Consider the following 22,642-nt stretch of genomic DNA (forward strand, 5'->3'; position numbering starts at 1 on the left):
AGAGAAAGAGATGTTTGTTAGGAGACAGGAAACTGCTTATTTTTCACCAAACTACTGTGGTTTGGGGGAAGGCATATCACATACCCTGCATATCAGATATTTACATTATGATTTATAGCAGCAGCAAAATTACAGCTATGAAGTAGCAACATGAGGCACTGTACTAAAGGGTCACAGTGTTACAAAGTTTGAGAACCACTGCTCTCAGCACAAAACAAACCATCACTACTCAGTTAGTTCCCCTGTAGTCAGGTACAACCGCATGGCTGTGTGCTAGCCAGAGCGGCAGGGACAAACATGTAAGCATGAGGAACACATTTCACTTTGTAAGCTTGACCCTTGAAAGCCTCACCTACATGAGAGTGGATGAATGGAAAGTCTGGGGGAGGGAGTGCTGGGGCACATCAGACAAAGAAGGCTAAGAAAGACTACATTTATTTTTCTAGTAAGATTACAGTGTATGTAAGAGCTGGGAAGCAATTCAAGAAATGTAATGATGAGAGACAGATAGAGACAACTTGGCTTTAAGGCTAAATCAGTAAACAAGAATAGTCATCTCAGATCGACTAGGAGCTGTACATAACACAGAAATAAAAACATGTGATGATCCTCTATTGCCCAAGGAACATCACTGTTGAAACTGGTTCATTCTATCTGCATATTCTTTGAAAAAATTGTTTCCTTCTGATTATATAATATTAAAAATGTTTCTCAGTAGCTACACTGGTAGAATCAGGTCACTTCATTCTTGGGTTTGGAAAATATAATGGGGCAATTCAACAGCAAATGGGTTCCCAGAGAAAAAGGCAGCATCATCAAACACCAGAAGCTTTCCTCACAGCGAAAGACGAAAATCTCCGCATTAGCTAGAAAGAGAGTCGGTTTCCAACACAGGTTCTCGACAGACCTAGACCTTGAGGACGACACTGTATCTATTAACTACAGTTAACAGAGGTACAAGAATGCACCAAAATGACACCTGGATATTACTAAGGCTTCAGTTCTTTTATAAATTATTAAATGTGCCCGAAGTTCCTATCTTTATACTTAAGAGTGTTTTGTTTTCTTAATCTAAAAAATAACTAGTACCCTGCTTTTGTTAGCCTGCGATACAAAGTACCATTTTCAAGCCTAATTTTGAACTTTCGTGCCACCATAGAATATTACATAATGTTCTTGTTTGAATATGTCCCCTACAAAATTTCTATGTGGAACCCTCTCGTCCAAGGTCTTAAGGCTCAGCGGGGCCATAGGCGATCTGGTGGTGAGATGGCGCCTCCTGGAGCAGCTTTGGTGCACTTGTAAATGCGTCCCAAGAACTACTTGACTTTCCAGTACTGAAGCCAAACATTTATAAACTAGGGAGACTCTCCAAACAGTAAATATGATCTGAAGAAGGGGTGGGGGATAACAAGCAATTGTTTCTGACACTCGGTTAAATCTCTGGTGTGGGGCTGAAGAGATGGCTCAGAGGTCGAGAGTACTGGCTGCTCTACCAGAGGTCCTGAGATCAATTCCCAGCAAACATGGTGGCTCACAACCATCCGTGATGAAGTCTGGCGCCCTCTTCTGTTGTGACAGAACAATGTATACATAATAAACAAACACACAAAGTCTACAGTGTGCTGTTATATAAACTGGAGCGGACTCAGAAAAAATCACTCTTACTAATAGTTCTCATGCGGAAATACAAATTTTTCCTTCTACCATGGTTTAAGACAAATCCAAATGTATCTCTCCCGGTGCTGCCTGCACTCCCAAGGGCTTGCAGGATCCCGGGCTCAGCGAGCGCCCTTTGGCGGCTGCGCAGATAGGCCGACGGCTTGGCGCGTGCGCAGTCCGGGCTGGCCGCGCGTTCCCGCCCCATCCCCGCCCCCACCTGCGGCCCGTGGGAGAGGAAGCTGGGCGGCGCCATCAGGGACGCCCGCCCGCGCGCGTCTCCGTCCTCCGTCGTACCGGAGTGGGCTCTCTGGCCGTCCCCTCTCAGGAGCCTGTCGCCGGAAGACGTCGCGGATACACGCGCCAACGCCACGCCGCGGCCTCTGGCCGCCTCCCCCGCCGTCTCCCGAACTGGCTGCTAGCGTCTTCGCATCACTATGGTTACGAGAAAGTGGACCCTTGACGCTACACGCCTCCTCTCTACTCTCGCGAGAGCGCGGCATTGCCTCACTTCCGGTCCGTAGGCCTGAGTCCGTTCCCGAAAGTTCTCGCTTCCGGCGTACCACACTTCCGGGCACGGCTTCTCTTCCGCCTGCTGGGGCGAGTTCCAGGTTGAGGCCGGATGCTGCGGGTGCTGCGTGGCCTGCGGGGTGTGGCGGTGAGTCCGGGGTCGGCAACCCCGCTCCTCTCCAGACACCTGCGCCCCCAGGGCCCTGTCCTACCGCCCCTCTCTTCCCACCCCGCCTCCTCCTCCCCTTTCTGTCGTTCCCTACTCTTTACCCCTTCTCTCCACCCCCTTCCCCACTCTCGGTGCCCGGGACCCAGCTGCACGCATCTTGGTCGCCTGGACGAGCACCCCCGGTCAAGCCTGTCACCCGCGCCTTCCCACCACAGCGGCTGCAGATGAGGGAGTCCCCGAGTTGAGTGTCTCGGCGATGGCTACTCCCTGGAGGTGCGCCCTGTTGATGATCCTGGCGTCCCAGGTGGTGACCCTGGTAAAATGCTTGGAAGAGGACGACGTCCCGGAGGAGTGGCTCCTTCTGCACGTGGTCCAAGGCCAGATAGGAGCCGGGAATTACAGCTACTTGCGGTTGAACCACGAGGGTAAAATTATTCTCAGGATGCAGAGCCTCAGAGGGGATGCGGACCTGTACGTGTCCGACACCACTCTGCACCCAAGCTTTGACGACTATGAGCTGCAGTCGGTCACTTGCGGCCAGGATGTGGTCTCTATACCGGCGCACTTCCAGCGCCCGGTGGGGATAGGAATTTATGGACACCCCTCACACCATGAAAGCGACTTTGAGATGAGGGTGTACTCTGACAGAACTGTGGATCAGTACCCATTTGGAGAGGCTGCCTATTCTGCTGACCCCACAGGAGCCAGTCAGAACCAAGCTTATGCTCCAGAGGAGGCAGCCCAAGAGGAGGAATCGGTCCTCTGGACGATATTGATTAGCATTTTGAAATTGGTGCTGGAAATTCTCTTCTAAACCTTTATTTGCACGGATCGACTGGTTTGCCGCGGACCTTGTTACTTGACCTGGTGAAATTCTGGTTACTTTTTCTAGACTAGGATGGAAAAATAAAGCCATACAGTTTTGTTACCTCAGTTTACTCCCCAAGCAGGAAAAGCAGCAAGCACAATATTTTATAGATTAAAATTTCTACAAAAGGAGTCTGCTCAATAAAATGTTTAAATACATTTTGATTAGTCAGGTGAGTAAAATGATCCCTGCAGTAACAGGCTGTATAAATCAGATTAAACTTTTGTGCTAATGCAAATGAAATTAAAAGGCTGTAGAATTTATTCTATAGACATTCTAAATGAAGTCCAGCACTTGGAGCTTTAATGAGGTCCTAAAGCCAGGTCGGGAATGCGATTACAGCCTCTGTGCACAGGAGGGACAGGGTACCTGATACTCAAGGCCTCTGCAGACTGTTGCTGTGCCAGCTGATGACCGTCCCGGATCCAGTTGGACCAGGTCTTGGGCTGACAGGAATAACCTTGATACTGCCTACGCAGGCCAGGACAGTCATAGCAGACGGTAACTTTGACTCAAGAAGTATTTCAAATTAAGTTGATACATTTTTCTGCTGATCTCCGGAAAAAGCACAAAAGAGATTAAAATCTGGGGAAATGAGCCATTTCTCTTGACTTTCTTTCAAGGGTAGGAGTTGCTAATGATGAAATAAATCAACTTGAAGATGTTTAAGGTCATAGTTAATTTCAAAAAAAGTTCTTTATTGGCATAAAAATGAAAGTGTAAATAAATTGGCACCAAATATCCCAAACATGAGGGTCAAAAACCTATTTTTAGCCCTCTTTGCTGTTTTTTCCCCTTCTGCCCACTTTCCTGGGTGTTGGGGGAGCTCGCTGACAACAGTCACAAATCCAGCGACCTAGGAGAAAAATTGTTAGTTAATACGGAGTGGAATTTTATTTTTATAGGACTGAGTACAAACCACCTAAACTCATTCCTGAGCTATCTATCCATAGTGATAACTCTGGGACTTTTCAGTGGGGGAGGGAGTGCTGAGCTCCTTAAACAAGGAAGAAAACAAAAACAGCCCTAATCAGTGTAACCAATGCAGTGTAGGATTCAGTGCATGGAGGGCACAAAACAATCATTTGTACCTTTAAAAAGATACATTATAATCCTTCCTAAAATTCAGATACCATCATGCTCTAAAACCTCAGCAGCACCTGTCCTAATGTAGAACCTGCCGATGAGTCTGCCTTCTGTGACCTCCCCTCCACTATTCTCACGGTTCTCTCCATGGCACTTTAAAGCCAGCACCTCTACCACACACTTGAGCTGAATTACTACAGAACATTAAGTGATGGAATTCCAGGAAACTTACAAAGTACTATACAGTGTTAACTATGCAACTAAGTTCTTAAAATTGCACAATTATCTGTATAATATTTCAATAGAATTACTGTGATTTACAATTTGATTCTGTGTCCATCCTAAAATTATCTGGAATTGTCATGCTGCCTCCTTTATGGAAAGATGTCTTAGTATATAAAGGCATAACAGCCACTTTGTTAAGTTTCTAAATAGATGACCTTTAAAAATAAAAATCAAAGCATTGGAACAAACTGGGTGTTACTTCAGCAATTTTAGTAGAAAACACCAGCTCGTTCTATCCCCAGACAATACTTGCAGACATGACCTAAGCACTATTTCATTTCTTCTTTGGTTGCACTAAGGATGGAAGTCAGGTAGCTGTGATATGGGCAATAATGACCTGATCATAATTGAAACACTTATGCAGCCTTAAAAAAAGTGCTGGGAGATCTTCAACACACATCTTTACCTGATGGAATAGCACCAAGGCCCACACAAAAAGTATGATAACCTCTGTCACACACATCACAGAACATCATTTCTTCTTCGTGGTGGGGCTGTCCACATATAATGCATGTCTTACATTCCATACACTGCCATGGGTAGGTCTTAATCATAGAAACAAGCTCCATGGTCATATCCAAGCAAGAAGGGTGGCCTAAATCAAAACCAACATTAATAGCATTTCACAATAAAACTTTTAACTTAATGCATATAAAATATTAGTTCCCAAGATTGGCTGTCATGATTACTATCACCATAAACATCAAAATCAAGGCACAGGACACATGGGTCCATTTGTTGGTTCTTTGGTGGATGCCTGGCTGACAACTATGAACCCTAGTTTCTGAGGCGACACGCAGGGGGAGGTTAGAATCTTAAGGAGACATCTCTACTTACCACTGTTATCACACTGGGAGCAGTGTATAAGTGATTCAGCCTTTCCTTTCTTGTTGGACTCCTTACCCTTCAGACAAATTCCACATAGAGCATTTGGAATGACCTTTGGCTGGAAGGGTAGAAGAGGGCTATAAATTCATGCCAGAAGAACTCACTACGGTTCAAAAGGGATTCTGTTATTACCTTTACTTTTGGTAATTTGATAATGAGAACCTTATAACTGGAAATAAAACATAAAACCCCCTACCTATGGAAACCTAGGCTGCACCCCATAACATAGCATTAAACTGTGCTGCCTGGATGTAGCTCTGTGCTCCCTGCACACAAAGCATCAGCTATATAAAGACCAGGAAAGGAAAAATGAAATAGGATGTCAAATGCCACTAATAAGTGGTAAAGAAAAATCCATGTGCCAAATGACCACACATAAAAGCTAAGCCTAAGTTTTAAGCAACTTATATATTCACTTTATTTCAAAGTCTGATATTTTTCCAGAGATACAAAGCTGAACCTAAAAAAAAATCTAAGTTAAAAAAAACCAATATTTTAACATTTTAATTGAAAGATTTCTCATTCATCCACTGTTGTGCATAAATGTCTTTAGAAATCTGAGTTGTATGCAAATCCTGTTCCATGTCTAAAAAGTTAGGAGAGCAGCATTCACTTCCCTGTGACAAGTCAGGCACAAAAAGTGCTTCCAGACAAGGAAAGTTAGGGTCAAGGAAATAGACAAAGCATATTTTGACTATTATCTTTCAGATTAAAGACATACACATTATTAGGGCTTTAAACATATGTAGGATAAAGAATAAGGAGTTTCCTAAACCTAAAATGCCAGGGAAAGGAAGGGCGTAGGCAAAGAAGGGCTCTCTGAGCATCACAAGCCTGACCTCCACGTGGTACTCACATGGACTACATACAGGTGTGCATCCGTAAATGGTAAAAAGGGGAGGGACAAGGATGATAACAGGGTAATAGTCTAGCAGTCAAATACATTGTTTCTTTTCTAAATTACTGTACCACAGACATCTAAACTCAAACTTTCACAAAGCAGTATCACTGTAAATGCTTCACTGCCACTTGTATATCTTGTCAGACCTAAATAATTTGTTTTTACTTTTAATATTTTCTTGGCAAAAGATGACAGAGGCATTCAAAAACAATTTTTGGGTTATTTATTTTTTAAAAAGTCAACCTTATACATAAATATGATGAAACAATATCTAAACAATCACAAATGTCTCTACAAAATAATAAATATCATGAAGTTAAACACACATATAAAATGTCCCCAGTGACTACGCTCCATCTCCTCTGTGTATTCTACACCCTGCTCCCCCAGAACTGGCAGCAGTTAGTTACTCTGCTGTTCTTGCTTCATCCTAAGTACATGGTTTCACTGCGTCCAGGAAGTTCAGTTCTAACGCTGCATCTTAACTGCCATACTGTGCAGCAGAACTTTCAACAACCTGCACTAAATGTAAAAGATAAACTTACTGGATACTGAGTTCAGTTAGACACTGGCATAGTAAGTACTCTCATTTCTTTCACTAAAGTCAGGGAAGAAACTACACAATATTCAATTGTGAAAAGAGAATTCCTCATAGGAGACTCTTTACAAAGCAACTCAAAAAGAATAAAACACAAATCTAGTTATTCACATTCTAGAGCAATTCAAGTTCTACAGTCACTAAAATACATGTAATGCCTACAACAAGAGAGACACTAAGAAAATTCAAGGTTTACCTTTAAAATTATACATGTTTTGTTAAACCATTTAAAAAATTTTTTCTTACCCAATAATCTTCATCTTGTTGAAAAGAAAAATATGGGAAAAGACAGAATGGGAGCAGGGAAGAAGGATGAAGAAAGAAGGTGACAGCGGGAGAGGACAGCACTGCAGGGTTGTCTACGGTGATGCTACAGGTCAGCACCCAGGCTCTAACACGTCAGAGATCCTGCGTCCAGGGCCTCACAGACAGTCTAAAGACAGCACTGAGGGGGAGAGGGAAGGTGCACAGTCCCTTGAAGATCATGGGGGAGACCCTCTGATCTCTTTCAAACAACTGCAACAACCTTTTAGTTTTCTTCACCCGACAGCCCTCAGCATCTCAAATAAAAGGCTCGTGTATACTTACGTCTCTTGTTGAAAATAGCAAAATAAGTTGAAACTTTGATGGTAGCACTAACATAGTATAGATTTTAATTATGTGTGTGTAGGCCGGAAGCCTAACAATTACACTTTAATTTCAGGTTAATGTAACCTAAGTAATACTGTCCTACAAGTTAAGGGCAAGCACTAGTCCATCTTAGTAAATCACATACATGATCATGTGTGTTTGTGTGTATCTATGTCCGAGTGTCAGCTTGAAGTACCCTAATATTTAGGCACATCTTGGCTCATTAATACTTTTCATAGAGAGGTTAACTTTTAATAATCATGTTCACATTAATATATAATATCTATATATTGACTGTTCCTATCTTTGAAATACCTGAAACATTTTTAGTTACTAAAAATGTTTACAGATTATAAAATGTTTACTTTGCATATGCAGCTCCCTTGAGTACTATTAACTAAGATTAATCTATATGATCCATTCACTAGATCAGTAATGATATGGATAGTTCTTCATTGGTAGCCTGTATTATATGTCTATGTCAATATTCTCTATTTTATAATGCATGATCAAACAGCTTCCTCAGCCCTGGGAGCTCTAAGACAGTGACACATACTGGCCCCTGCAGGCTGTTTCTAAAATGTCATCTTTGGAGTTTGTTTGGTTTCAATTATTAAGCAGTAACTGAAATCTTTAGTTTACAAAGCATAGATAAGCTATACATGTATAAAAAAAATACAATCTGCTGGCCATACACAAAAGCATGTGGCATTTCTAATAGCTCATGGAACATTATATTAATGATGTACACTCAGCAAGTGTTCCAGTGAGGCTGAAGAAAATGGCTCACAGCTCACTTCTGCTTGTTTTCTGTGCCACGTGCCATGGTTCCAATGCTAACACGTACAGTCCAGCACACCAGGACCAGAACTGTAAGCTGGGCAGCGCCATCCACGTCATACAGCTGACCACTAAGTCCATTCCTCCTACGCTCACACCCTCTGCACCACTAGAGCTGCTCCCCTCACCCAACCTTCTGAAGGAGAGGTAGACGGAAAAGAAACACTAAAAACACCAGAGCTTCTGATCCTCCAGGACCTTACTCAGAATAATCAGATCCACAAACTAGGCTTTCGTCCTTGTCGACCATGGTACCCCACTATCTGCCAGAGGTTCCACAAAAGCATGATGGAAGTAACAGGCTTCATGGTTGTCTATCCCAAACTTGGCAGATTTGGCAACTGGACAACAGTCCTTAGAGAAACCCCAGATCTTCTCAGTGAAGGCACTACAGAAACACCACCTGATGAGCTCCACTCCTACTTCACAGCTCACCAAGCTTAGCTTTACCAACTGCTCAGATAGCTAACATTCTAGACAATTATGCCCTGTCCTCAAAAAAAAAAAAAAAAAAAAAAATCAGGTTCTGCCTTGAAACAATGTTTTAAAAACTCATATCCGCCTGGCTATTACTAAAAAATCAAGTTCTGCCTTGAAACAATGCTTTAAAAACTCATATCCGCCTGGCTATTACTAAAAGGGATGAAGACCCATAATTTGTTTATATGCAGGAAACAGAAGCCATACCATGGCCGAAAGTGACAAGAAAGCCACCAGGGAAGGAAAGCAGTGGGCAGGTGCGCAGCACAGGGACGGAGCGAGCTCAACGAGCTCAGCTCCTCAGCTCAGAGCTAACGGAAGAGGCTGAGTCAGGGGCTTTTTTCTTCTACCTTGTACCCAGGAACTGACTTGGACAGTACAGAGCGTTTGGAGCCATCTTTTCTTGGAGTGGCCACTTTGTCTTTTGATTTCTGTCTTCCCTGGAAGGCGTCCTCCTGGCTGTCAGGGGGGCTGTCCCCTTCAGACACATTGCCTGAGGAGCTGTCCTGTAGCAAAACAAGTAAAAACAAAGGTTCCTTGGAATTAAGACCAACTTGAGTCTCAGGTTTTTGTTTTGTTTGTTTCAAAACAGGGTTTCACTGTGTAGTTCTGGCTGTCCTGGTACTCACTCTGTAGACCAGGCTGGCCTCGAACTCGCCTGTCTCGCCTCCTGTGCCGGATGGGATTAAAGGTGTGGGCCACCACCACCCACCAAGTCTCAATTATTTAAGAAAACATTTTTTGAAGTTTTAAAAAGTTTTATCCAATGAAAAATATAAAGATGGTTCTAAGAAATTTACTTCTAATAGAGTTTTTTAAAGGCCACGTTATTTCTATTAGCAAGTATCCTAGTCAACTCTGTTTTCTGATTTAAGTCAGCACAAATGGAATTACTGACTTCACTACTATATTATACACAAATGGAATTACTGACTTCACTACTATATTATACACAAATGGACTTACTGACTTCACTACTGTATTACACAGCTTCAGTGTTTTTCATGCCACAGGATACACTGTGTGTTTATATTTATAAATACTTACTTCTCCTCTGAGTGACAGAAGTCACTATCAAAGTCCTTCAGATGCATAACCATGTTCATCCTGTAAAGATGCAAGGCCATGTCCCTATCTACAATAGTATGACATATTTTATTTGTTCCAAGGATAAGGCCTCAGTATCAGTTCATTTAATTCATTTTATAATTTAAAGTTTTATACCAACTTTATATTCACATATAAATGTGAAAACTGAAGGGAAAAATCAAGCTGCCATAACCACCTGATAAATTCCCCGCAATGGCTGAGCACGTGCTGACGTCTCCTCTCTGGCTTCTCGGTGCACTTAGGTTCTGCAGAAGCCCAGGCTCTCACGCATACCCTAGATCCTCAGAATGTGCTTTCATCCTGACAGTAATCCACAAAAGTGTGTGCACATGTGATCATGCTGGATGCAGCAGTGTGCACAGCATCACATACAGACTGTGCATGTGGATCACATATGTGCTAATGTGCTTTCATCCTGACAGTAATCCACAAAAGTGTGCGCACATGTGATCATGCTGGATGCAGCAGTGTGCACACCATCACATATAGACTATGCATGTGGGTCACATATGTGCTAATGTGCTTTTGTCTTGTTGGTAAAGTACTACATGCATTGTCTCATATTCTTTGAACTGCATTTCTTTTGTGTAAATGTATCACCACTGTAGATAAAATTTATTTCTAATTTCTATAACACTAAAATCAACTCTTTTTTTTTTTCTCTATTTTCAAATTTTGCTTGTATCTAATGAAGTCCTTAGAATCAATTGTTAGCAAATTTCCAGGTCAAAATCTGTGGGAAAAAAAATCTGGTTATACTGTCAAAATGCTTTCCTCAAATATGAGATTAATTTTCATTCCTCAGAACGGTGTGATAAAACTGGGTTTGTCATTCCTAACTTCCACAGTTCCTTTCCAAGACAGGACTTGGATAAGACCTTGTTTCACATACTACACAGGATTGAGTGTGTGTCAGAAGCTGTCGTAGACAAACACAATGCTCAATGCTGGCACATATTTGGGCTGGCTGCCATGTGGACGGAGTCACAGACCCGACTCGTCAGGACAAAAGAAGGCATGGAGAAAAACAAAATACACAATACAACATATTAGTAAGCTAATGTTTTCCTACGGAAGTCTCAGGAAGCAAAAGGAGCAATGTGCTGGCCCAGCCCAAGAAACACACATTTCTCTACGGCAGAAGATCAGAATATTTTGTTCAGTATTTTAATCTACATAAGCAGCAAGATGGATATAAGAATATTAATGTTCTATAAAACTGCCTACCTTGATCAAAATAGAAGGTTTTCAATACAAAATATGCCTAAAAGAGCAATGCTCAACCTGCTTACGTCAACAGACAGTAAACATTCATTGTGAAAAAGTAGAAATACACGCACTTGTCCTGTTCAAAACAGTATGGTAAGAGAGTCCAACCTAACATCCAGGAACGCAGTCACAAGTTATCAAAGGACACCTGCCAAGGTCACAGTCCTACCGAGGTGCCTTTATTCTTCCGCTTCTCATCCCCTCGACCATCTTCCCCATCATCTGAATCACCGTCACTATCTAGTGCCGGGAGCTCTGGGTCCAGGGGCGGCTCATACAGGGCTGTGTTTAATGGCAAATACCGGAGCTCATCTGGTGAGTACCTAAATTTAGAAAGATCGCTTTCATTCTTCCTTTAATGTTAAATAAGAAAAAAAAAAAAAAACACCACCCTTTAAGCTGTGAAATTAACCTTAAGCTTCTCACTTACTAATACCTGTCGAAAATGCAGAGGGAGAATGTTTTCATTTTGGTCATCAGGTGGGGATAAGTAATAAATTGTAGAAATCTGCACGTTTTCCCAACCAATCATGCAGCTGATCCTATCTAAATGTACTGTCTTTCCCTTTACCCTCAAAACAAGAAAAAGTAATAAATAATGAATGTCTAACATGTCAACAGGCAGGAGTGACCCAGACAGCCCTGTCACCTCTCAGTCGTGTTCCCACACCCTGCCCGAGCGGGGCCGTGTCTGCTCTGCATCCTTACACTCAGTTCCATCAAGTGCATAACATTTACAGGTCTCCTAGTCTGGTACCACACAGCCCTCCTAGCCTCAAGAGAGCTAGCTACTTCACCATGACAGAACCAAGAGAGTGGCAGAACACCACCAGATTTTTAGTAACTTCCAGATTAAAAAGAAAAAAATTTCAGTTAAAATTTTGCACAGTTTAGACTATGGAACGGCAAGTCCAGTCCATGCTCTGCAGAACACCGAGGTCATCTGCTGGAACAACAGGAAATGAGTGTCTTTGAGGAGGGAGTGCCCATGCCTGCCTGCACCCGCTCTGCCCCTCTTATTATTGTCCAGTCTATTACACATCCCGCTCTGCCCCTCTTATTACTGTCCAGTCTATTACACATCCCACTCTGCCCCGCATTTTGTGAGCACCACTTAAGTGAAGACTGGAGAGGAATCTGAAGCTGAACCTACCTGAGACTCTGATTTCAAAAGCTTCCCAATAATACCAAACTACTGGGCTACATGCCATACTCTGAGTACCAAGAAGCTACAGGACCTTAGGTACTTGTCTGTGACAAATCCAGTCAGGGCAGGAAGAGCCATGGGCACTCCAGACTTCATCAGCAAGTCTTCCATTTCAGATAGAATGGTGTTCTTTACACAGAACCCAAGAAAGATGCAGACACAAATCCTACACATTTAGGAGGCTCTGAAACCAAATGTAACTGAAGTACTGAATACCTCTTATAGTACTCCTGGAACTGTCCGGGGATGAGCGCCACTGGGTAAGAACTGACCTTTGTCCGGTCTGTGGGCAGCACTTTGTACTTTCCTTGAGGCACTTGGATAACCTGTGTTGACATCAGGAAACATGAAAACTGATCCCAACCTGGGAGCCATGGGTTCACTACATCTATATCCCCATCCCACAGACGAGCTAGCAATTTAAGTGACACCTAACAGCCACCTCAGGGATGCTGGGCTTTCTGGCTGTCACACACCAGGCACACAGACTCTGAGGAAAGGTGCTATGTCGGCTCACCACACTCTTTCACAGAGTTGGAAACCTCTCTATAACTCAACTGCTCATTTCATGAATTGTGGGGATACTGGTCTAACGTCACAGGGCTCCCATCAAAACCAGAGACAAGCACAGTATGCTGCTCTACCACTCTTGGGACACAGGAATTAGGATACATAGCTACTGTTAGTCTTGCTCAGTAAATTCTCAATCATAAAGCAAAGAGATTTCAGGCAGGAGGGAGGGAAAGAGGGCAGGCAAATAGCATTACTCAATACATCATTAAAAATGGTGTCTTAACTTCTATGAGAAAAGAAACTCAGCTAGCACCATAATAATAAATGATAATAATCATAAAGAAGTGAAGACCACTCTGCAGTAACAACCAAAAAGCCCCAGGTGTGACTGAACTGGGTCACCCTACATGCGTCTGTAAGTCAAAATACGCTCTTCTCTCTTCCATGCGTTCCCGGTTTAAGTTGCTGTTAAATTCAGCTGCTTTCTTGGCAGCTTTCTTAATGTACTCAGGCACTTTGCTGGCTTCGACTTTCTGAGTATTCTGTTGTTGCATTTGCTGAAGGAAAAACATTACAGTTAGAATCATAATTTTATAAAAATATTGTTTCCCCACCCCCTAAAACAGATGTCAGTGACCTCAAATCACTTACAGAATACTCTTTATAATGGTCTGTAATTCTCTGACGTTCCTTTTCTTGTAGAATAACAGAATATTCAGCATGTTTAGCTGGATATTCTTTAATCATTAGATCAATTACTTCATCACTGCGCAATGCTGTTAAACCTATTTTAGAACACCCCCCAAAAAGTAAAGAAAATCTTTTAAGGACAAGTCGACACAGGTACTGTTTCAAAACTGTTTCTCTTTCAAACTATTCTACATTTTAAAAAAAAATATAATCATCAGAGAAAAATTACTCTTTATATAAAGTCAAGCAATCAAAACTAAAGGTACCTTGTAAAGACAAAGAAATCAATTTTTCAACCAAATTGGGTATCTTTTAAATTTTATGTAAATTATAAGAATATACTTAGAAATAATTGTGAAATAATGATATAATTATAATGTATAAAAATGGTATAATTCACTAATACAAGGATATATAAAATAATTATTTCTCAATATATATTTCCTAGTCTCCAAATCTGTATCAGAAATAGTTGATCACACTTCACACTCGCAGTCTACAAAGCTATGTAACTTTCACAACATGCAGCGTCAGATGCTGCCCACTGCTGTGATGAATTTAACACTGAAAATTTAACAAAAGATTCGTCTTTTAAAAAGTAAAGATCTACGGGTTCAATCCCCAGCACTACAGAAAGATAAAGGTCTACACTTAGGTACAAACCTAAGTTGTGTTCACGTCAACAACTTAGCATTTAAATACTCTATTTTGTTAACTTTGCAAACACTTTAGGTCGATGCCCAGCACAAGGACACACCAGCTGATTACCTAGCGTACACTGTGTCTCCGTAATGACGTTTAATTCTCTCAGGTAGAGTTTCTCCTTGTGAGATAAATCTCGTCGCTCTAAATCTCCAAAATCAGAACAAAAGGAATGTTAAAAACTAAAACTATACATCTGAAAACTTTTAAAAATTTAAAAAACTATTTTATAAAAAACTATTTTAAAATAGTTTTTTGCCGGGCGGTGGTGGCGCACGCCTTTAATCCCAGCACTCGGGAGGCGGAGGCAGGTGGATCTCTGTGAGTTCGAGGCCAGCCTGGTCTACAAGAGCTAGTTCCAGGACAGGAACCAAAAGCTACGGAGAAACCCTGTCTCGAAAAATCCAAAAAAAAAATAAAATAAAATAAAAAACTATTTTAAAATACATTTCTTACTGCATATTCTAAGTATCATTAATATTGTGGTAACCACACCAAAAAATTCTTACAAATTATAGAAATAAACATTGGAAAACTAAAACTAAAATAATCCAAGTATGCATTTAATCACGCATGTCTCCCTACAATCCAGGTATGGCTTAGAGCTAACTAACCTTGAGGTCACAACAGTAACAATCAAAAACCTTGGCTATAAAGTGATTTTTTTTCCAAAACTAATCTCAAGTATTTAGGTATGGTGGCACACACCTCTAATCTCAGTACTTATTCTGTCCTTAACTTGGTGGAACTAAATACATACTAACTATAGAGTCTGAGCTGCTGAGTGCTATGAAAATTAAATTCAGCAAGTGTACTTGCTTTTTAGGTATATAAAATAGAAATCATACTCAAGACTGGAATGAATGCCCTGTCTTGTCAGAAGTCAGATGTCACCCATCATACACACCAAGCCTGAAGTACCTGGATATTTCCGCTTGAAGGAGGTCACACCCAGATATTCGCTGACTTGCTCCTGAAGCATATAGTACTCTCCTGTCTCATCAGGTGGCCATTTGTACTCTATTAAGTTTTCTGCTGGGTAGTAACTAAAGCTGAGACAGAAACACATATTATGCCTTACATGTGGCACTTAGTATATTTTAATCATATTTATAATTCAAATTATTTTCAAAACAATTTGAAGGACTGAAATTTATTTTTATTACTGCTACACTTATCAAGAAAATTATAAAATTATTAAAAATAATGATACAAAACTTCACATAAAAAAGTTCACTGAAAGTGGCAATTTCTATTCACGCCAAGGACCTGAGGCTAGAAAGAAGGCGCAGTTGTTAAGAGCACTCGCGGCTCTTGCCGAAGACAAGGTCCAGTTCCCAGTCGCAAGTCAGGCAGCTCACAGCCACCTAGGACTCCAACTCCCAGAGAACTGTGTGATCATCTGGTCCCTGCAGGTACACACACGTGCATGCACACATAAGGACACATCAATAAGAACACAGACTTCTAACACGTGTGCATGCACACATCAATAAGAACACAGACTCCTAACACGTGTGCATGCACACATCAATAAGGACACAAGACTCCTAACACATGTGCATGCACACATCAATAAGGACACAAGACTCCTAACACGTGTGCATGCACACATCAATAAGAACACAAGACTCCTAACACGTGTGCATGCACACATCAATAAGAACACAGACTCCTAACATGTGTGCATGCACACATCAATAAGGACACAAGACTCCTTACCTCTAGGCTGGCCAAACCCTAACTTCTAGAGACCAAAGCACGGCAGCAACACCTCCCTAGTCTTTTTATTTTATATTCACCACAATTACTTCATGCATATGAGGTACAACTTAGAAACTTCTGATCCCTGTCTATTGCTGAATAAGTCACAAACAACTGAGAAAACAGAATCCCAAGGACCTCTTTCTCAGTGAGCTGAACAATAAGCTATAATTCCTTTCTTATGCTCTACAAACCCAGAAGCAAAAACCAGACCTCTTTTGGAAGTTCCAGTTCACTGCATAAAACTGCGATCCTGAATCTCAAAGGGCACAGCGACTGCCTCCATCTGGATCCCCAACTTCTATATGAGAGGCAGAAGTGCAACAGTGCAACAGTGTTTTATTGCATTTATTCTTGTTTTTAAGATTTATTTATTATATAAAGTCTTCTCCATTTATGCCTGCAGGCCAGAAGAGGACACCATATCTCATTACAGATGGTTTTGAGCCACCATGTGGGTGCTGGGAATTGAACTCGGGTCCTCCGGAAGAGGAGCCATTGCTCTTGACCTTTGAGCCATCTCTCCAGCTCCTGCATTTATTCATTTAAAAAAACAGCTTTCCATTTCTTTTTTGCTGTTATGGGACTTCTCTATGTATTCTGCACATTAATCCCTTTATGTGGCTTGTAAGTTTGTTTTCTGGCACCCTATGCCTCTTTTTCCCTACAGTTGACAATGTCTATTTCCCTTTTTAGATTTTGATGCTAAGTTGTCTGTTATGTATCTTTTGTTTTTATCATTATCTCTAATATCTTGCTAACTCAGGGTTTTCTGGGAAGTTTTTATATTTAGGAATGATTCCTTCTGAGCTACTTTTCGCATGTGAACATGACAGGAGATAAGGCTCCTTTCTATAACTATTTAGTGTTTATATTGTTTCCTAGCACCAGGTTTGGCAATAGGATCTCATGGTGCACGCCTTTAATCTCAGCACTCTGACCTTGAGGCCAGCCTCCTCTGTGTAGTGAGTTCCAGGACAGTTAGAGCTACCTAGTAAGACCCTGTCTTGAAAAAAAAAAAAAAAGAAGAAGAAGAAGGAGAAGAAGAAGAAGAAGAAGAAGAGGAGGAGGAGGAGGAGGAGGAGGAGGAGGAGGAAAGGGAAACAGACAAAGAAGGAAAACAGATGTTTCTCCAAAATACAAATCAAATAATCAAAAAGAACCTAAGAAGATATTCAACAAATATTCTAGCCATAACATAGATAACATCAAACAAGCAAAAACCACAAATAATGTTGCAAGGTTATGAAGAAATTAGAAGTTTTGTGTATTTTTGGTGGGAATACAGAATGGAGCAACTGCTGTGGGAATGTACGGAGGGTCCTCAAAAATACAAAATTACCACATGATAACAACTTCCTACTACTAGCTAGACACCAAGGTGTTGAAAACAGATTCTGAATGCCACTGTGCATTGATTACCCCAGCCTATGGTGAATAAACAAAATGTAGTGATAAACATCAGGGAATACCATTCAGACTTAAGGACATGCTGACATCAACTCCAACACTGATGACCCGTGAAGACATTATGCTAAAGATAAGCCAGATACCACAGGTTCACTCTTGGGAGCAGGAAGCTAGAGGGGAAAAACAGGAGGTACGGAGGGTTGCGCCCTCTGAGTCCCTGGAGTTTTGGAGAGGGACGACTGTGCAGCTGTACAACGTTGTGAACGGAATCAACACCACTGAACTATGCACTTGAACAGTGTTACAATGCTGAGCATCATGGACGAATTTACCATCACTTTTTAAACAGTTCTCAGGAACAAGATCTACTTTGGTGTTATATGACTTTTTTTCTTAAGGTTTGGAGCTTTTTATTTTTTGCTTTGTGTATGTATGTGTGTATGAGTGAGTGTGTGTGTGTGTGTGTGTGTGTGTGTGTGTGAGAGAGAGAGAGAGAGAGAGAGAGAGAGAGAGAGAGAGAAAAAATGTGTGTGTGCGCGCGCGCACGTGCACACTCATTTGTTCGGGCCAGAATGGGATATCAGATCCTCTGGAGCCCACAGGCCACTGTGAGCAGCCATGTGGGCACCAGTAAACAAACTCTAGCCCTCTGAAAGGGGATCGAGCACCCCTAACTGCTGAACCATCTCTGTAGCCCATAAATATAACTTTTAACAATTGCTCCTGCTGCCTGGGGGTGGCAAGGGCAGTACCTGAGATCCTGACTTGAAGTCTCACAACTTCTGGAGCTATCTCCTGAGCCCATTCGCCTCCTTTTAGATGGATGGGTCCCATCATTTGAATTATCTTCATTATCATCCTGTACATTGAAACAAGTTAAAAAATAATTAATAGAAAAATAAAAGAACGAGTTAAAAAACAAATGATTATGTATCTTTTCAGTTCTCCTAAGACTCAACAAGAGAAAGCATATTTCTAACTAGTGTCTTTAGAAAACTTAATTTCCTACAATAATTAAAAGGACAAAGACTTTGTTGTAAGCAAGAAATGGAATAAAACTAAAAGCTGACCTTCAATTCAAACAAAATAAAAATTTCAACTACAATTTTTAAAATATATTCTGCTTGTACACCCCTCTAAAATGAAAGCAAGCCTTCCTATTTGAGCTGGGAAAAACATATCAACAAATTCTACAGCATCCTTCGACTTACTGATTCACAGGAGGATATTTTAACTACTACTCTGGATACACAGGACTGAACACGGGCTACCAAGTCTAAAAGGAGGCGAATGGGCTCCAGAGCCGGCTGGAGAAGTTGTAAGACGTCAAGATCACAGGTACAGCTACTGAGGCTCCGCCTACCTGTGCTGGAGTTCTCTTTCTTACACTGTAGAAATTCAGCACATTGTGATACGCTCATCTATGATATATCTTGTTCGGCTATTTCATTAAGGGGATGAGTAATCAAATGGTTTTAAAACAATTTATTTACATATTACTTGAGGCTTAAAGTCCTATTTTCTTAAGGTAATGTAGTTCCTAACATTGCTACTCTTACTATATATTAAATAAAAACCTGCGAGAAAGACAGAGAGAGAGAATAAAGAGGCAGCACAGGTCAACATGCCAAGGTGGGCTGTCTGGAGTCTTACTGGTAACTGCCCTTCACCAGCTGTGTGTGGTAATGCTTGCTGCGAGCTTCTCCTAGTCTGCAAAGTTAAGTGGCTGATGCAAGGATCAGAATTAAGTAAAACGTGGATGGCAACAGGAGCAAGGGTTAGCACATAACTGTCTGATATATAGTAAGTAGCTTTATGATTACTGGTCAGTCTTTACATTTCGTCTTAGCACCTAGGAACTTACTAAAATTATTTTCCAAATAGAAGAACACAGAAATAATTCTCCTTTTCCGTCATGAACACTGAAGTCAATTAAACAGACTGACTATTCCCCTTAGGACTAACAATCAAGTAGAGTTGGAAAAGAATATTTTTTCTTAAAATTTATCTTTTTATAGTATTCGTATTTCATACTTTAGACAGTTCATTTTAAGCAGTGGAGTACCTATTTTATGTGTGAACATTTTAAGCACACTTTTTATATGCCAACAATTTCCTTTAGTTAAAAACAACGATTCATTTGGAAAGAAACAAAAACGGAAGTTGACACTGAGAAGTTTAAAAGCAAAAGGTGGGAACTGCGAGGTCTACTTTCGTTACGCGTGCTCTCAGCGGCACGACCGAGGCTGGGGCCGGGCTACCGGAGAGGGGCACCGACAAGCAGCCCGGGGCCCAGTGGGAAGGGACGGGGCACGTGGCTCCGGCCCCGGACAGAGGTCCTCGCCACCGCGGCTGGCAAAGTCCGCCACCTCGGGACACCGAGCGCGGGTCCCGCTCCGCGTCGTCCGGACCGAGCTCCGCGAAGGCCGCAACTTTTCCGAGTGTCCCAGGCTGCGGGCGGGCGAGCTGCCCGGCGCCCCGGCTTCGCCACAATCCCCGTCTTCTCCGGCCTCCGCTATTACCGGACAACTTCTCACCCCGCCGGCCGCCCCTAGGTCAGCGCCCACCGTGCGCCGCACTTGTTGCTCACCGACCCTCCGTTCCCCAGCCGGGCCCGGCCCGGCCAGGCCCGGCCCACCGCCGCCGTTGGGCAGCGCGTTCCGCTCACCTTCGGGGACTGCGCTCCGGGGGAGGCCGGGTCGCTGTCGCACCGCCGCGGGGACAGCGCCGCCCCGGGCCCGGCCGCTGCCATCAGCCCCAGCGCCCCGCGCCGCCGCCGGCGCCGCCGCCGCCGCTTAGTCCCGGCCGCCGCCGCTGCCGCCGCTGCCGCCGCCGTCGCGCGGGCCGCCCGGCGCCCCGGCCCCGCCCCCTCCGCCCGCCCGCCCGGGGGCCGGCCCCTGCCGCCGCGCGCCCCGCGGCCCGCCAGCGCCACCGCCATGGCCGCCAGCGCGCCGCCCGCCGAGCCCCGCACGCCGCTCACGTCAGCCGGCCGCAGCTGTGCGTCCGCCGGCCTCCGCAAGACCCGCCACCCGGCCGCCCTCGCCCGGCGCGCCGCGCCCGGCCCGAGCCCCGCTGGCCTGCCGCAGCCCCGGCCCCGGCCCCGGCCCCGCCCGGCTTCTCGGCTTCCCGGCTTCCCGGCCACCCGGCGAGCTCGCCGCCACCCCTTCCCTGCGCCCCCGGCCCGGCCCTCCGCGTCAGCCGCGGCTCCGCGCCGCCCCGCCCCGCCGCGGTCCCGCCCCCTCCCCTCCTCCGCCGCGCGTCAGCTGGGGGTCCCCAGCCCGCGGCGCCTTCCCCTTCCCCACCTGGGTCCCCAGCTCCTCCCCTCCAAGAGGAGCCCCCGCCACGTGGTGTCCTCCTACCCCCGCCGCCGGGTCCCCAGCCCCTCCCCTCAGTCGGGGGTCCGCGTACCCGGTGGGGCTCTTCCCTCCTCCTCCAGGGTCCATGCTCCCTCCTATAAAGGCAGCAAGGGTCTCCCCACTCGGCTTCCCCGTCTCCGCAGCCAGGAGGGTCAGCCCCGCCTCCTCCCCCGTTGGGACCCTCTCTCCTGCAGCGCCCTTTCCCCACCCTATGTCCTTCCCACCCCTCCACCCCACCTCTCCACCTCTCTGCACGTCCCAGGGTCCCCAAGCGCCCCTGGCTCCTTTGTTTTACATCTGCCTCGGCTGCGACCTTGGCACGGTGGCCGTCGTGGCCTCTGAAAAAGTCTGGCTCTCTAGCTGACCCGCACAGCCAAGACCATAGGATGAGACTGGCAGGGCCGCAAGCACCTGAAGGACACAGGACTGGGAGGGCCTGGAAATGGAAGCCCTGGTTTTTGGATAGGATTTCTAATTTAGCTCTTGGACTTCGCCATGACATCTGAAAGTCGGACTCTGCCATTGAAAGGAGCACGGGAGGCCAAGTCCCGAGGACAAAGGAGGGGCAGAGATCCCCAACCCCTCCACTCCCCACCCGCCTCCAAAACAGTACAGGACCAGATGAATACGTGCAAGGTGATGGTGATCTAGCAGGAATTCCCTTTCATCCCCAGGGCGGTTCACAGCACTCCAGAATCTGCCAGACCTCATGGGTGGCTCCTAGCTCCTGATAACACCTTTCTCCCAACCTGAATTATGCAGTGTATCCAGACGAAAGATGAAGTCCACACATCCAGACTCGGCCTGCACTTACAGAGTGAAGGGCGTGCTGTAGATCAGGATGTCTGCCTACAGATCAGCAGCTTCAAGCTGAAGCAACAACACACAAGCACACTGAACAGCTTAGGTGGGAGAGGGCTTACTTGCAACTAAAAACACGATTTTAATGTTATAAAACTTGAAAGACAGACAAATACAGGTAGATGTAACATGGAGATTGGATTTGTCTGTTGTGATTAAAAACTCTGACAAAGCAATCATGGGAGAAAGGGTTTCTCTGGCTCAGCTCAGCAGGCACATCACACCCAACCTGGTGCAGAGAGAAACATGACTGCACTCAGCTTGCTTTTGCTTTCTGTGTGGTCCAGGATCCTACCCCACCGCAATCCATCAAGCTTGTCTCCCCCAAAGCATATCCAGAGACTAGCCTATCCTAGTTAAAGTCCAATCTAGATGGTTCTAGAGTCTCAAGACAATTGAGATAAAATATCATATGTTTCAAATGGGAAAGGGATAACAATCTGGAAACAGGAAGTGTGTTCAGGTTGAGAACAGGGCAAATGAAACAGGAGTTAGGAGACAATATGACCTATAGAGAAGACACGGATTTAGAATTAAGACTTTGGTTAAGATCTCAGCACTGTTATTAACTGTGTGACTGGAGGAAAATTTAATCCCTCTGGCCCTATCTGAAAGTGAATAATGATGGTGCCCAACTGCCTGCATCCATGAACTCAGCCCCCAGATAGTGGCAGTACAGCAGAAACCTTATGAGGCCAGTAAAATATGTAACTATATGTAATATGTAACTATAGGTTAGAAAAAGGCCCAATCTAGAGTCACCTGAGTTTAAGATGAAGGGAGGGGGGACTTTCAAGTATTGGAAGCCTTGAGAAGCATTTCAGAAAGAGTGGTCAGTTTAGCAGT

General features: G+C 44.0%; 3 protein-coding genes across 5 annotated transcripts in view; 1 reads left to right on the plus strand and 2 right to left on the minus strand.

Moving 5' to 3' along the window:
* The window catches only part of Wdr27 (WD repeat domain 27), a 123,759-nt gene extending 121,597 nt beyond the window's left edge, over positions 1 to 2,162 (minus strand). The window contains exon 1 of the mRNA XM_041680040.1: positions 1,957 to 2,162. Coding sequence (XP_041535974.1) covers positions 1,957 to 2,162 — 206 coding nt within the window. The remainder of the gene's footprint in view (positions 1 to 1,956) is intronic.
* Positions 2,163 to 2,222: 60 nt separating this feature from the next.
* Positions 2,223 to 4,778, plus strand: CUNH6orf120 (chromosome unknown C6orf120 homolog). 2 transcript variants are annotated; one of them, XM_041680044.1, is made up of 2 exons: positions 2,223 to 2,317; positions 2,485 to 4,777. In XM_041680044.1, the coding sequence occupies exon 2, from the start codon at positions 2,595 to 2,597 to the stop codon at positions 3,150 to 3,152; it is 558 nt and encodes a 185-aa protein (XP_041535978.1). In that variant the 5' UTR covers positions 2,223 to 2,317; positions 2,485 to 2,594; the 3' UTR covers positions 3,153 to 4,777. The 2 variants fall into 2 exon arrangements, with proteins under 2 accessions (XP_041535978.1, XP_041535979.1); XM_041680045.1 differs by having other exon boundaries at positions 2,243 to 2,317; positions 2,554 to 4,778.
* On the minus strand, positions 3,877 to 20,435 carry Phf10 (PHD finger protein 10). 2 transcript variants are annotated; one of them, XM_041680043.1, is made up of 12 exons: positions 20,248 to 20,435; positions 18,332 to 18,438; positions 15,327 to 15,457; positions 14,472 to 14,549; positions 13,665 to 13,798; positions 13,421 to 13,570; positions 12,717 to 12,826; positions 11,463 to 11,616; positions 9,265 to 9,420; positions 5,415 to 5,523; positions 4,984 to 5,172; positions 3,877 to 4,062 (listed from the first exon to the last, which is right to left on the minus strand). In XM_041680043.1, exons 1-12 carry the CDS (start codon positions 20,329 to 20,331, stop codon positions 3,977 to 3,979), a joined length of 1,488 nt encoding a protein of 495 aa, XP_041535977.1. In that variant the 5' UTR covers positions 20,332 to 20,435; the 3' UTR covers positions 3,877 to 3,976. The 2 variants fall into 2 exon arrangements, with proteins under 2 accessions (XP_041535977.1, XP_041535975.1); XM_041680041.1 differs by having other exon boundaries at positions 14,472 to 14,555.
* Positions 20,436 to 22,642: the final 2,207 nt, after the last annotated feature.

The sequence above is a fragment of the Microtus oregoni genome, unplaced genomic scaffold (assembly GCF_018167655.1).
Source record: "Microtus oregoni isolate MIOR12 unplaced genomic scaffold, Mior012 000033F_ref0000390, whole genome shotgun sequence".
Lineage (NCBI taxonomy): Eukaryota > Metazoa > Chordata > Mammalia > Rodentia > Cricetidae > Microtus > Microtus oregoni.

Coding starts and splice junctions, on each gene's coding strand:
- CUNH6orf120 (XM_041680044.1), top strand. CDS start 2,595: ATGGCTACTCCCTGGAGGTGCGCCCTGTTGATGATCCTGGCGTCCCAG.
- Phf10 (XM_041680041.1), bottom strand. CDS start 20,331: ATGGCAGCGGCCGGGCCCGGGGCGGCGCTGTCCCCGCGGCGGTGCGAC. Junction 13,571..13,664: donor ACCATTATAAAGAGTATTCT/GTAAGTGATTTG, acceptor TTTTTCCTTCAG/CAAATGCAACAACAGAATAC. Junction 9,421..11,462: donor GGAAGAATAAAGGCACCTCG/GTAGGACTGTGA, acceptor GTTTTGCTACAG/GACAGCTCCTCAGGCAATGT.